Raw genomic sequence first — 16,075 nt, forward strand, 5'->3', positions numbered from 1 at the left:
AACCAAACCATCCAGCTGTGAGGTGAGTCACAGCATTGCAAATCTGGATTTAAAGCAAATGGTTATTGCATGTGCATCAGGTGGCATCACGTTCTCATTTGGGAAGAAAAAAAGATTTCTTCATATTTAATGCATATAGGTTTACATTTTTATTCCAAGTTATAGGATTTTGCTATATACATTTCCTGACAAGACTTTTGTCGTCGATCCCAGTTGTAAGAGCAACAAATAATAACTTGACTTCTAGTTGATCATTTGGAAAAATGGCAGCTAGTCGTTTTTTCTGATGAATCATGTTGAAGTGCATCCCAATCATCACAAATGGTGAAAATTTATGCCTGGGGTTACATTTTCAGTATGGGGGCATGTGAGAGATCTGCAGCATTCAATTCACCTTTTATTTGTGTAGCGCTTTTACAATGTAGATTGTGTCAAAGCAGCTTCACATAAAAGATCATAGTAAATTGAAACTGTGTAGTTAAATGGCAACATCATTAGCCTGAGGTGTCAATACATTCTGCTGTCCATTACATTACAAACCACAGGAGAGAGCAAATTCTTCAGCAGGATAGCGCTCCTCATACTTGTGCCTCCATATCATTTTCTGAAGGCAGAAAAGGTCTAGATCAGTGGTCACCAAACTTGTTCCTGGAGGGCCAGTGTCCTGGAGATTTTAGCTCCAACCCTAATCAAACACACCTGAACAAGCTAATCAAGGTCTTACTTGGTATACTTGAAACATCCAGGTAGGTGCGTTGAGGCAAGTTGGAGCTATATCCTGCAGGGACACCGGCCCTCCAGGACTGAGATTGGTGACCCCTGGTCTAGATGCTCCAGGACTGGCCAGCCTATTCACCAGTTTGAACATTATTGAGCATGTCTGGGGTAAGATAGAGGAGTCTTTGAAGATTAATCCAAAGAACCTAGATGTACTCTAAGTTCTGCAAGAACGCTTTCCACTGCACCATGACATAACATTATTTCAAGACGTTTGTCTAAGCACAGTAGAGAATATATAGTCAGACCTTACTGTTCTAATTAAATAATAAAAAATCCAGGCATGATCATGTTTTCATTCATTCATTTTCTTGTCGGCTCAGTCCCTTTATTAATCTGGGGTTGCCACAGCGGAATGAACCGCCTACTTATCCAGCACATTTTTACGCAGCGGATGCCCTTCCAGCCGCAACCCATCTCTGCGGGAGATCCACACACAAATTCACACTCACACTCATACACTACGGACAATTTAGCCTACCCAATTCATCTGTACCGCATGTCTTTGGACTGTGGGGGAAACCGGAGCACCCGGAGGAAACCCACGCGAACGCAGGGAGAACATGCTAACTCCACACAGAAACGCCAACTGAGCAGAGGATCGAACCAGCAACCTTCTTGCTCTGAGGCGACAGCACTACCTACTGCACCAATGCGCTGCCTTATGATCATGTTTTATTTTGGAAAATATGCTTGATTTAGAGGCCTTTGCCTTTCATATTAGGCACTTCTGATACCAAATGATCCACTTGTTTCTAAAACTTGGTTAGGTGACAAGACTTTTGTCAGGTAGTGTATTTAAAGTATTAAAATATTGCAATTGTTTGTAATAAATGAGTTATTAAATATAAAGTATTTTTGTGTCTCTTTCATTAGCACACCCTCTGAAAGAATTTTCAACACATGAGACTGTGTAGTTACATGGCAAAACATCTCAGCAATCAAGCAAAGCGGACATGCTGTATAGTTGCCAAACTGTTTTAGTGTGGATGCTGAAATACTGTTTGACCAAGCAATCAAACCTTGTCTGGAAATAAGTACCTTGACTGTTTCAAGGGTTTTTGTTTTTCTGATTGTTCTTGATTTGTTTTCAAGTGGATAAAACTGTTGAGCAAAGTGGTGATATGATCTATTTTTGTTTGTTTGCATCGGTAATATGTCTGTTTTATTCAGAAAATCATGGCTGTTCACTTCCAGAGTTTGCAGTGATGCTTGCTTTTCCCTGAAATAATAAAGTTTGTAACATGTTAAAAGATTTAATTATAACGGATATACTATCACATTAGTTGGCAAGCTATTGCATTTTCTTCAATATCACAGCCCTACTAGGATATTTTTTTGTTAAAACCATGAAATGTATGGTTCCATTTAAAGGGATTTCATTTGCTTTGTTTATGGCAAGGGTGTCTAAACTCGGTCCTGGAGGGCCGGTGTCCTGCATATTTTAGTTCCAACCCTAATCAAACACACCTGAACCAGCTAATCAAGCTCTTTCTAGGTATACTAGACTCTCAGGCAGGTGTGTTGGAGGAAGTTGGAGCAAAACTAGGCAGGACACCGGCCCTCCAGGACAGAGTTTGGATACCCCTGGTTTATGGCATGCCTGTATTAAGTGACGTTGGCTCAGTGTTTAGCACTGTTGCCTCACAGCAAGAAGGTTGCTGGTTTGATTCCCGGTTGGGTCAGTGAAATTGTCTGTTTGCATGTTCACGTGGGGTTTCCTCCGGATGCTCTATCCCCAACCCCCCCCCCAGTCCAAAAACATGAGATAAACTATATTGGCCATGGTGTATGTGTGTGTGAATAAGAGAGAGTATGGGGTGTTTCCCAGTATTGGGTTGCAGCTGGAAGAGTATTTGCTGCGTGACGCATATGCCAGAATAGTTGGTGGTTCATTTCACTGTGGCAACCCCTGATAAATAAGGGACTAAGCTGAAGGAGAATGAATGTATTTTAAGTGCACATATGAATGGAACTTTGCAGATTTTGATCATTGATTTTAGTTCCAATGAAGCCTTTTTATTTTTTTACAATTGGTGGTTGTTTTTCCTCAGTAATTTATGCTGATAGTTTTTATCTAAAAAAATAATTATCTTTGAGTATCAAAAAGAAACCTTTGTTGATACAGAGATTGAAGCTCTGTTTGATGTTGTTTTGAAGTGCATTAGACATCAATTTCCCCCATCTTTTGTTTAATTTTTGTTTATTAGACCTTAGCCTTTTACCAGATTTTTTTCCCATTACATCAATTAATGCTGGATAAGTAATGCACTTAGATGTTGGTCATGCTTTTACAGCATTCAAAATTTGCTATAAATAGTTCTCACTGTCTGTTTGTCAGTGTTTTTGAAGCCCAGATGGTGCAATCAGTGGAGGAAGGACACTTATTAAAAGTGCATTATTTGCATGCGGCCTGATAATTGAAGGACTCTGTGCTCAGGTCGAGGTCTCTGTACTGTCTGGGTCACCATCTGCGTTAGCGCTGTGTGAAAAGGGCTGCTCAGCACGACTGCAGGTTGAGACTTCATGTTTGAAAAGGTTTAGCGAGACATTTCTGACAGAAGCCCATGGGAAGCAGACTCATGCAGAGCGGGTGGGTGGACTTCCAGCATCAATTTGATTACATCAGTTTAAGACTCTGAAGGGGTTTTTTATAGTTTATCACATGGCTCTCTAGAATATTTGATTCTGATTGTTTGAATAGGTTTAAGCTCTTCTAGGTAATTGGCACTACTTTCATGTCTCTTGCATCACCTACTCCATTTCATTTTATGTGAATACAACTTGCGAAATATTGCTATGGGTTTATTGATTGGAGTAAAAATCAGATACTAAACATGAAGCAAAAGTTTGTGAGGCCCCTTTTGGTGCATCCATAAAAACTAAAGCTACTAAAGTCATTAATGTTAATGATTTTCTAATTTAATAATGTGAGTTTAAAAGTTAGTGAAAATATTGAGTAGGCGGTGAGGTTTTATTTTTCCATCTTTCACTCATAGTAAACTAACAGGGCATGTGAGCAAAATCAATGCCAAAAGTATTGAATTAAAAAGCTTGAATTTATAAAAGCAAATTTTTGCACTGAAATAAAATTAACTAAAAACTGCCTTTTGAATATTATACATCATATTTTTAAACAGTATTGATTGTTGATTAGCAGAAGCAATCCATATTTTGGTTTGAACAATCAAATTGGTTTTTCAGTAAATTCTTCTAAGCTTATAATGAAAAATTCAAAAAGTAACAGTAAAACTTGACTTGAAGACCTTTATGAACCCATTATGATCATGACAATGACAACACGTCATGAATTGCTAAGAGCAACATTTATTAAGTGTCATTTTCTCTGTTACGACATTTTTAATGCAAAGATAATATTGTTTATGACAACTTGACATACATCACGACCTGTTTTTTTCTGTCTTGACAATACCAAAACAACAAAACTTGTCATAAATCTGTCATAAGCATGAATGTCAGGAAGCCATTATAAATATCCTGAATTTTAAAATCGCATCATTAAAAAAAATGTTTTAATCTCAATTACAGTGTACAAGCTAAATTTGTCTTAACATTTTTTTTAATCAAATTTGATCATATTTTGACTAATTTTATTGATACAGTTTGTTCTACTAAAAAGGTGATCTAAAAAATATTTATGACACAATTATAATGGGCCCCATGACTCATGTTTATGACAGATTGATGACAAGTTTTGTTGTCTCGATAATGTCAAGTTGTCATGACAGGTTGTGATGTATTTGATTGTGAAGTTGTCGTAACAATGTCATTAAAATGCATGCATAAAATAAAAGCATGCGTAAATTGTCATACACATTCATGTCATGATCATAAAGGTTTCATGACTTGTGGTCTTGGGAACAAACCTTTACATGAAGTGTAACCAAAATTAAAAAAAAACAATAAACCAATTCAAAGGCATAAATGGTAAATACGTGTAAAGCATGAGCTATGGGCAACTGTTAAATACCATGAGTTTTTACAGCGGCAAAACATTCAACAATTAGTTCCTTACATTCAAATTACAAATAAATTTAACCTGAATGAGTCATTAATGAATAATATTCATTATAATAATATAATATAATGTAATATAATATAATATAATATAATATAGTTATTTGTTTTTTAAAATACAAAATAGTCTAACAGTATTGTTAAAGTTAAAGTGACATGAATCATTCAATTTTAGAATATGTGAAATATCTTGTTTAATCTTAATCTAATAAGTTTTACTGGTTTATCTTGGTGTAAATGTCCCACAAAGCAATTTTTGTATTCAAATAAAAAGCCTAAGACCCAATCCCAATTCTACCCCTTAATTCATCTATCAGTTGTCAATGTTGTTTGCTCTGTCAGTCCATGTTTCTGTCTGTTTGTCTTCCTGTCCATCCATCTATCCATTGTCTCTGTTGCTTCATCCGTCCGTTTGTCCATCCATCAGTTGTCTCTATTGCTCCGTCCATCCCTCCATTGGTCTGTCTATTCGTCAATTGTCTCTGGTCCTCCATCAGTTCATTAATCCGTGCGTCTGTCCATTCATCCATCCATCTATCCATTGCCTCTGTTGCTTCGTCCGTCCGTTTGTCCATCCATCAGTCGTCTCTTGCTCCATCCGTCCATCCATCCGTCTGTCAATCCGTTGGTCCAATCATCCTTCCATCAATTGTCTCTGTTTCTCCATCCATTGTCTCTGTTGTTGTCCGTCTGTCCGTTCATCCATTAGTTGTCTCTGTTGCTCCATCCATCCATCCGTCTGTCCAATCATCCTTCCATCTGTTATCTCTGTTGCTCCATCTGTGCATCTATTCATCCATCCATTCATTGTTGCTTCATCCATCCATCCATCCGTATGTCCATCCATCAGTTTTTTGTTGCTCTATCCATTCGTCCATCTGTCTCCTTTTATCCATCCATCAGTTGTCTAAGCTCCATCCTACTGTCTGTCTTGTTTCCGTCCATCAGTTATCTCTGTTGCTCCGTCCATCCAGCAGTTGTTTGTTGCCCCACCTGTCCATCCATCCCTGCCTGCCTGCTGAATAAACTGCCAACTTATCCAGCATATGTTTTACACAGTGGATGCCTTTCCAGCTTTAACCAAGTACTGGGAAACACCCATACACTATAGCCAATTTAGCTTAATCGGTTCACCTATAGCGCATGTCTTTGGACTGTGCGGGAAACCAGAGTACCCGGAGGAAACCCACGCGAACATGGGGAGAACATGCAAAATGCCAACTGACCCAGCCGAGACTCAAACCAACGACCTTCTCGCTGTGAGACGACCACCATGACACCAGCCTAAAATTAATCTAAAGATAAAAACTTGCCTACCCCAGATGACTTTGCTATTGACACCCAACTTTGGCAAGCTTTTATCAGAAACTAAAACGTGTAATAAAACGCAGCCAGTGACTTGACATGTCAATTCTCATCGCAGTCTCGTTATGCAATATTTGATGTGCTGTTAAAAATGCTTGTGCTCTGCTTGTACTGTGGCTGCGCTTAAAATGCCTTTTGCTGTCAATCACGTTTAGACTCATTGGACTGAACAAAAAGGAAGGGATGGAGGGAAAAGCAGTCTGTCACTTCCTGTTCCTCACACGCCACTGGAGTGATGGGTCGCTCTGTCCTGACTGTGATGGAAAGGTATTGCCGCTGTTGCTCCCGAATGTGAGGCTAAAGTCCCGGGCTCGTGGGACGACATGGAGAGCATTTGCATTTGTGCATGAGAAACAGAGGCACTGAGAGCCACAGAGGACAATTGAATTAAGGATGAGAGAGAACAACCGGGTCCACTGTTTGGACATCATGGTGCCTCTTATTTGTTATTTGGTGTCTGTGGGTGTGTGAATAATACCATTACTGAACCATCATTGAGTTAAAGTCAGTTTAAAGATCTTTAAATGGCATTAGGCTGTATTTTGGTTTCCTCGAATGCTTTTAGTGTTAGGAGAGGGTTTTCAGTGTAACGGTTAATTATTTATTGTAGTGCATTATTCTTTTACTTATTCAACATTAGTGATGTAATAACCTTGAAAAATTAATACACATTTTGAGTCTTTATGTAAGTGTGTGGGTGGCAAGGTGGCTCGGTGGTTAGCACAGTCACTTCAAAGCAAGAAGGTCGATGTTTCGACGACTCCTGGCAGGGCCAGTTGGCATTTTTCTGTGTTTGCTTGTTCTCTTGGGTTTCCTCCGGGTGCTCCGTTTTCTCCCACAATCCAAAAACATGCCCTATAGCTGAATTGAATAAAAGTAAATTGGCCGTAGTGTGTGAATGTTAGTGTATGGAGGTTTCTCAGTACTGGGTTGCAGCTGGAAGGGCATCCCCTGTGTACAACATATGCTGGATTAGTTGGCAGTTCATTCTGCTGTGGTGACCCATATTAAATAAAGGGACTAAGCTCATTGAAAAATGTCATGTATTCATCCTCTTGTTCCAAACCTGTTTAAATTTCTGTCCTCTGTTGAACACGAGGAAGAGTGTTTTTTTTTTTCATACTATGGGTATCAATGACTAATTTCCCCCAACATTCTTCTAAATATCTAAATATTTGACAGAAGAAAGGAATTCATACAAGTTTTACAATAGAGTTAAAAGAGAAAAGAAACACTAAGAAATATAGAGTAAGAGTAAATGGTGAGGAAGTTTTCATTTTTGGCGAGAACTATTTTGTTAACTTAGCAAGGTTTAAAAATAGTTTCTGAACCAGCATTCTTCAGATTATCATCTTTTGTGTTCGACAGAAGTAAGAAGTTCATTAAAGTTTTTACAATAAAATATTTAAAGACAAATACAAAAGAAACACTATAAAAGAAATCCTAGATTTAGAGTAAATGTGAGTTAAATTTTTTAGAGAACTATTTCTTTAACTTTACTAGCAAGTTCTAAAAAATAGTTTCTAAATCAATGTTTTCCTAATCAATAAGCAATGTTCTTTATTTATTTATTTACTTATTTATTTAATTATTTATTATTATAATATATTTATTTATATTTTAAAATTGATTTACAAAAAATCAGTAAACCCCCACACATCCAGATAAACTGAAAATAGTTCAGCTAAATGTATATATGTTTCAGATTTATGTTTTGGTCATTTTTATCTAAGACTGCATGTGTGCGTGCATTCATGTGTATGAACTAAACGTTTTTTTAAATGAAGTATGTTACAAGAAAATACTGTTTTCATTTTTTTTTTTATTTAAATTTTTTTTTTTTTTTTTTACATTTTTATTTGTAGTTGTAGTTTTTTGTAATTTTTGCTTTGTAATTAAAGGCACAGTTCACCCAAAAATTGTCATCATTTACTTATCCACCTGTTTCAATTTCTTTCTTCTGTAGAACATGAAGATCTGCTGAAGAGTGTTGGAAGGGTGTATTTTTTTCATACTATTGATATCAATGGCTACATTTCCCCCAACATTTTTCAGATTCTCTCGTTTTGTTATAAAAGAAATGGTGAGGAAGTTAAACTTTTTTTGTAGAACTAATTCTTTTACTAGCAAATTCTGAATATAGTTTCCAAAATAACATTCTCCAGATTATCTTGTTCAACAGAAGAAAGAAATTCATAAAGGTTTTACAATAAAAAAGGCAAAAGAAACACTAAGAAATACTAGAGTAAGAGTAAATGGTGAAGTTTTCATTTTGGCTGAACTGTTTCGTTAACTTTACTAGCAAGTTGTGAAAATAGCTTCCAAACCAAAACTCTTTAGATTATCTGGTTTTGTCTTCGACAGAAGAAAGAAATTCCTAAATTTTTACAGTAAAAAAAAAGAAACTGAAACACTATCAAAGAAATACTAAAGTAAATAGTGAAGTTTACCTTTTTGGGAGGACTATTTCTTTAAATTGACTAGCAAGGTCTGAAAATTGTTTCTAACATTTTCCTAATCATGCAATATTTATTTATTTATTTATTTACAAAATATCTGTAAACCACAATAAATCCAGACAAACTGAAAATATTCCAGCTAAATATATATACATGTTTGGATTTATTTTTACACCAATGCGCTCTATATGCACAGTGTTTTTCAGCCAATGATAAACTGCCGGTGAAAGCTAAATGTGAGTATTTTCAATTCCATAAGGTTCCTTTTACAGCATCAATGTTGTAATGTAGTTACAATACATCCAGTTAAATAGACTTAAGCATTAATTTAGTTTTTAAATCATAAAATGAGATAAAAGACCATCATTATGATTAGTAGGTGAGCTTAGAAACTCTATTGAAAATACTGGGGTAAAATAAACTGCCATATTTTAAAGACATAGTGGTGGGAATTGGAATTTAACAGTGCTTATTTTCCGGTCAGAGACCCACTTCATATCGTATATTTATCAATAAGTGAATATTATTGTTTTTTTTAAAAAGAAATCAGATCTTAAACGTGGCAGTTTTATAATGGAAAGGCAGTTCACTGGAAGCGCTGAGGTTGGCTGATTGAAATTAAAGGTCTGTGTGTGTATATACCACATTACATTGCTTCATCAGTATTCAATACAAATATTTTTTCTGATCATCTTGTATAGGGGTAAAAAATCCTAAAAGGGGAATTATCAGTCTTGTACTCTTAGTGCCGACAATGAAAGCAAACAAAATGTATAAACACATCAATGATGATCATAACTTCCCTCTTCCAGAGCTTGCTTCTGAATGAGGTTTGCATGTTAGTGAGGAAAACTGATGTTATGAGATGCTGTAATGAAATGCAGCAAGTTTTCCTCCCAAGTCATGCAGTTTGTCTCCAGAGAAGCTTTTTTAGGCCTTGTCCCTCGTGGCTTTTTCGGCAGACCCTTGATTTTGTTTAACAGCTGTCAACGACGAATAAAAATACTGATTACTTGTGGGAGTAAAGCTGTCAGATGCTATCTAAAAAGACGAGATTTCATACATGTAGATGGCGTAATGGTTCTGGATTCACCTCAAAGTAGTTTAGGGCACAGTTATAATTACGCTTCGTCAGTGAAAGTCTCTGAGGATTGGTGGCAAGCAGTGACTTCAGAATATTTGTCTTCTGAAAAATCACTTTAAAGTCTGAGATTATTTCTGTGTCTTACACAATTGCTCATTGCGTAACCGATTAAGGTAGCTGTGTTCTGTCTTGTCCTTCTTTTACTGTTTTGCTAGCATGTATCGTAAGACCTCACGTTTTTTTTTTCTTCCACTCTTTTCGCTCTGACATTTCCCCTGTTCCATAGCCTTTCTCTAGCTCTGTCAGTTTGTAATGCCACGTCACTTCTCAGGACCGTACCGCTGTCTGACAGCCACTACCACCGGGAGTGACCTTTTCTTCCATTCCTTTCATCCATGCCAGCACTCGCTCTCCTTCTATCTTTAAAGAAGAGCCGAAGAAATATAAAGCAATCACGGCATCAATCATTCAGTGCCTCACTGGGGAAAATTCATGAGATCCCGTGGCTGGCTGGCATTTTTTTAAGCTCAGTCATCATGGTTTTTGTGATATTTGTAAGGAGAAAAATAAGATATGCATAGACGGCAGAATCCAACTGGACATATTGCGAAAATCAATGTGAATTCGTTATATCATAGCTGTGAAGTGTTTTAAATATTTAAACAAAGTGCATGAAGAATCTGGCACATAAGAAATGCTGGGTTGCATTAACCCAAAGTTGGGTCAAATATTGACAATTTATAAAATTACATTTAAATAACATACAGTGGAGAAATTAAGTTATGAATGCATCATGTTGTTTCCTGGGAATAATACCTCTAAAGAAGCTGATGTTGACATGGTATTGAACCAGATTTTGGTAAAAAGCCAAACAGAGTAATGAATTTGCATAAGGAGAAAGTACTGAAATACTGAAATGTATTTAACACTTTATCTAAAAGACTTTTTTGGTGATGGCAGCTTAAAGATGACTCTCATATGAAGAATGAAGTCACATGCATTGAGATTTTCTTTACAGACTCCAACAGTGTAAAACTCTTGATGTTTCTGTGGGTCTCGTCTATCAAATCTGATCTTTAATTTGTATTCTCTATTGGATTCAAGTCAGGTGATTGGCTGGGCCATTCTACAGCTTGCTTTTCTTCCTCTGAAAGCAGAGTTTCCTTGGCTGTGTTTTGGATCATTATCTTGCTGAAAAGTCCACTTTGGTTTCATCTAAATCATCCTAAAAATGTAGATGTTGGACTAAAGCAGCAAATATTAATTTACAATGATGAAGGGCAGAGGATTACTGAATAACTTCTAAAGGAATTCAGATTCTGCCTGAGCTTTCACTGCCTTTCTTTCTTCATGTGTTCAATACTTTTTCCCTGTCTCATTACATTTTAATACACATAACTTAATTTGTAATCTTATTAGGTATGTTTTTTTTTTTTGCATATATGTATTTCTTTGGTTTCTATCAACATCCACTGGCATGCAGGTCGGCAATTAGCTTTCTGCAACTCTTACATGGTCACCCACGGAAGCCAAGCAGGGCTGCGCCCGGTCAGTACCTGGATGGGAGACTACATGTGTGTGGGTGTGTGTGTGTGTTAGTTGTAAAAAAAAAAAAAAAACTTACCCAGCAGTTAGTTTTGTCCAAATTAAGTTGAAATAACCCAGCATATATATCAGTTATAGATTTATTAATCCGGCATGGGGTAATTTCTTTAATTATGACTATGGACTGGTATAAGTTTCTGATGATATGATAACCTTTGACAAAAAAATAGAACATAGAGCAGTAATCACAATACTGTGATATTTTAAATATCTCGGTTAAAAAACAACTTCTTTTCCCCCCATTGAACAAATATTTAATTTTAAGAAACATTTACAATATTTTGAAACTGTAAATTGCTTAAATCATTTTCTGCTAGAGATACTGTTGCCCTAAAAACTGAGAAACATAAAATAGTCATAAACGCAGTAAATATATATTGTAGGAACATTCATTTTCTTGCCGGCTTTGTCCCTTTATTAAACTGGGGTCGCCACAGCAGAATGAACCGCCAACTTAACCAGCAAGTTTTTACGCAGCGAATGCCCTTCCAGCCACAACCCATCTCTGGGAAAACCGTAGGAACCTTTTAGCCAAAATTTTAAAACCTCAACTTTTTTAAATATTAAAACTAAATGTGCCTGATTTGACAGATAATTGTCAGCAAAACTTTTCAGTATTCATGTATTTTGCAAGAGTGAGCCATTCTGATATGACTGAAACCCTCCATACGAAGCACCTTTAATATTGCATCTTTACATCCTCACTCGCTTATTCAAGTCCCCATAAATGCTTGACATCCACTAAAGACAAATGGACAAGAATCTCTGTGGTCAATCAGTTCGACACTGCAGCTGTCACGGGTTTGAGAGTTTTTGGACCAACAGCCCAGTGCTCGCAATGACCAATTTTTTATTTATTTATTTATTTATTGTCAAAAGAAAGAAATAAACTCTGCATTAATTTTAGCTGTGGAACAGGTGGTGTGGACTGTACCAGGCTGTAAACACCTTTTGTTTCTGCTGTAAATTTGCCCATTTTAACAGTGGGCTCAATAGAAATATGCTTTATTATGGAGCCAGAACTAGCGGAATTTTGATGAATTGCAATTTCAGTTCCGTATTAGCTTCACTAGGGCTTGATTTAAACATTTCTTATCATTGTACATAGTAAAAATAAATTTCTGCTTAAGGGGGAATGTCGTTTTTCACAAATCTTTGAACAAGAATATAATGATGAATAATAAAAATACATCAATTTTTTAAATGACTTCACTGTCACTTTTGATCAATTTAATAAACCCTTAATAAATAAAAATATAATTTTCTTTTAAAAATGTCTAATCTAGGCCTTGACAGCCTTTCCTACTTATCAAGCATTGAATATATTTGGCTCATGTTTTAAATGAAATCAGAAAGCAGCATATAGCCAAGCATTACAAGCTTTAGGAAAAGCGCTGTGATCAGTTACATGTGTCCGGCTGGGGTCTTATGTTGTAGGATTGGGGTCACTGATATACCATGCAGCCTTAATCTTTAATTTGGATTATGGCTCTTTGTCCTGCATTTCATGCATTTCTGCACCATCTGTTTTAAGGCAGTGATTGTAGTAACGTCTTTGGCACGTTTTCAGCTGTCACATGCACAGCGGTGAATAGTGTTTTTATGATGTCATGCTTATAGTCTGTGTACAAATACTGAGGATAATATGTAATCCAACAGATTTTAGGGAATTATGCAACATCTCCATTGTGTTACTCTCACGTTTGGGTTTAAGAACTGCGCTGGGATTCTGTTAAAGCAAGTTAAAATAAGACTGTTTTTCTTGCACATTATACATTTGTTAATATAATTAGAGTACAGAGGGCCTTGGGTTGCATTACGTAATATCACAGTTTGCCTAAAACGTCATACTTATCCTTTTCATCCAGTGTTTGCAGTTCACTTGGTGTTTGTGTGTAAAAATGTGGTCTTAAAATGTGCCAGTGGTTTTATGTGGAAAGGCAGTTGGTGAGTCAGCACAATGTCATAATAAACAGCTGACATCTTTTCTGACATTTTAAGTGCTTGTTGATGGAAAACCATGTTGCTGCAGTTTAAAATGTTAACATCAACCATCTGTTTTTAGACAGAACCAGCTACCAACCACAGTGTCTGCTAACAGAATTTGAAGGAAAGACGTTGGGTGTTTCCTAACAAAACAACGCAGGTTCTGTTGTGGGGTGTGTTTTACCCACTATAGAAGAGATTGCACATGATTGAATGATGGACGAATTTGTCAGTATGATGAACCACGTGCAGCATGTGCAAGTTCTTTTAGTGCAAGATTAATTTAACCCCGGTGTTACAGAGAAAGATACAGGAAGTCATTTTTGCCAACAGTGATCAGATTGTAACCAAAGTCATACCAGATGAATTATGCTGAATTGTAATAGTTATTACATATGGACAAGTGTCTACTCGTTGTTTGAAACTAAAGAGTGCAGTATGAATGAAATTTTATTATTATTTTTATATAAATGTAACTTATTTTATTTACCTTTATTATGGAGAGCTCTGCTGTGACATACATTTCCTTTTGGGATTAATAAAGTCAAACAAACAAACAAACTTTACTAACAAATTAAATATACCTATGCTGTATATGCCTTGTATGTATGTATGTATGTGAAAAGTATGCATTTTACACTGCTAAGAAGTTTTAGAGTTTATCACATCTCAAGAGCACGAAACTGAACCATATTTTACATAAAGTACAGATACTAATAGTTGTATTATATTTACAGATATTTCAGTAGTCCACCAATTCTTGTAAATTATGTGAGTGATCTACACCAAACTGTTTAATTTAAAACTATAGTTCGCTTGTTTATCATCTAAACTTTCTGCTAATCATTTGTTTTTTCATTATTTTCTCTTAGAGCTTTGCATTCTTACTCTGCTGACTTTATGATGGAACATTTTCTAACGACCTGCAATATAATTAGGCTAATTAATAATTACATTTTTAAAACACTGTACTTTAACCTGAAATGTGATGACCGCTTGGTTAACCTACTGATGTACAGAGGATATTTGGTCCTCATTACCTAAAATGTTTTTTTTTTTTTTGTGACTTTTACACAGCAGCTAATGAATTTATGGTTTTTCGTTGAAAAATAAGATGGTGGTTTCTTTTTAAACTGATTTTAGTAACCAACAAAAAAATGATGAATAGGCTTTATATTGTCTGAATTTGCATTTTAAAACAATAACTATAATTTGGACACTACTTTGTTTTCTTTTTAAAATTGGTTGTAAAGTTGAACATCGACAACAAATTCCGTCAAGATGGTAGCCTAATAGGTGAAAAAACTGAACATGTAGATGTTTTTTATTTAAAGATTCTGTAGGCACATTCATTTCGACTGCAGAATCTTTGCATTTGTTTTTAATCCATTTTGCATGCATGTTTACAATCATATTAAACACATAAAAATATCTCTTATTAATCAATGAAGCAAATGCACAAATCAAATTTCTCTTAATTGCAAATATATACTATATACATGCTGTGTTTATAAATTTGGAGTGTTTTCTGCTCTTGCTGTCAAACATTGAAAAAGTCCAGAAATGCTTAATCATAACATTTGAATCAGTTTTTAATATATATTTTGCATGCAAGTTAATACAATCATATTTCTTTAACCCATTGAAAATCCATTCATTTCGATACATGCCAAACATTAATCAATTCATCCAATGTGTATAAAACAAGTGACATTGTTCTCAATTCCAACTGATCCTTCCTGGAGTAATGGATCTGGATCTTTCTCTGCCCTCGGTGTTCCTCCATGAAGACAAACATGAAAGACAAACTTTTTACATTTTACATCTGCAACATGAATGTTTTTTAGATCCAAGATGAAATATAGGCTACCTTTTATAAAAATCCATTCAGCACTGGTGTGAAACTCAAACCAGCTGGTGACTTTCATGCATGAAGAGATGAGTTTGTGTAAGGAAAGTCACTGGTGATGATCACGCAGTCTGCTCCACTCATGCAGCGATCATAATAATTTCCGCGTCTTTAGAAGGTCTCCTGTCCTCCACCAGCAAGTTTATCATGCTCTCTGACTTTATCAGTAGATTGCATCCGAGGAAGAAGATGCCGAAAATGACAGTCAGCGAGAGCACGCAGAGCACCGCTATCTGCACCAGACGCGTGATGAACTGTTCGCGCTCGTCCTGGATCGGTGAACCGAACCCGTCGCTGGTGATCACCGAGAAGTTGCAGCATCCTCGACCGGCGTCCAGAGGATGCTTCACTGTGGAGATCGTCCGGTTCAGTAGTCCGTGAGAAACATTCATGTCGAGTTTTTCCGTGGCGTGTCTAACGCGTATTGATGTTCAAAACTTCCGAAAAGTCCTGCGATTCCCAAGGTCACTTGCGCGTTTCTGTGAATTTCATATTTAAAAAATTAATAAACACGTTACGCCTTTGGTATGTGGAAGGAAGGCTCGTTTATTTGTGTGATATGATCGAGTGCCTCATCCACGTAAATCTGTTGCGGTCTAAGTGATGTCTGGAAGAGCGCACTCTGGTATTTCATTGCGCCTCCGTGCGCGTGCTGAGAGAGCCGCGGCCACGCGCACACTTTCTCTTGAACTCACTGACCACTGGTTTCAAAGGAGGGGTGTCTTACAGTACGTTCACATGTTGCCGAACTTGAATCGTGTACCTGCTTTTATGTGTATTTACCATGTCATTGTTTGCCTAAGTTGAAAGTTGGAAGGAATTTACTCTCGTCATTCATTTTATTGTCGGCTT

The 16,075-nt window shown here is 36.4% G+C and overlaps 1 protein-coding gene across 1 annotated transcript; it reads right to left on the reverse strand.

Moving 5' to 3' along the window:
• Nucleotides 1–14,664: 14,664 nt before the first annotated feature.
• On the reverse strand, nt 14,665–15,835 carry rprm3 (reprimo, TP53 dependent G2 arrest mediator homolog 3). The gene has a single exon (NM_001002426.2). It carries the CDS (start codon nt 15,613–15,615, stop codon nt 15,304–15,306), a length of 312 nt encoding a protein of 103 aa, NP_001002426.1. The 5' UTR covers nt 15,616–15,835; the 3' UTR covers nt 14,665–15,303.
• Between the last annotated feature and the right edge of the window lie 240 nt (nt 15,836–16,075).

Source organism: Danio rerio, chromosome 23, assembly GCF_049306965.1.
Source record: "Danio rerio strain Tuebingen ecotype United States chromosome 23, GRCz12tu, whole genome shotgun sequence".
NCBI classification, from domain to species: domain Eukaryota; kingdom Metazoa; phylum Chordata; class Actinopteri; order Cypriniformes; family Danionidae; genus Danio; species Danio rerio.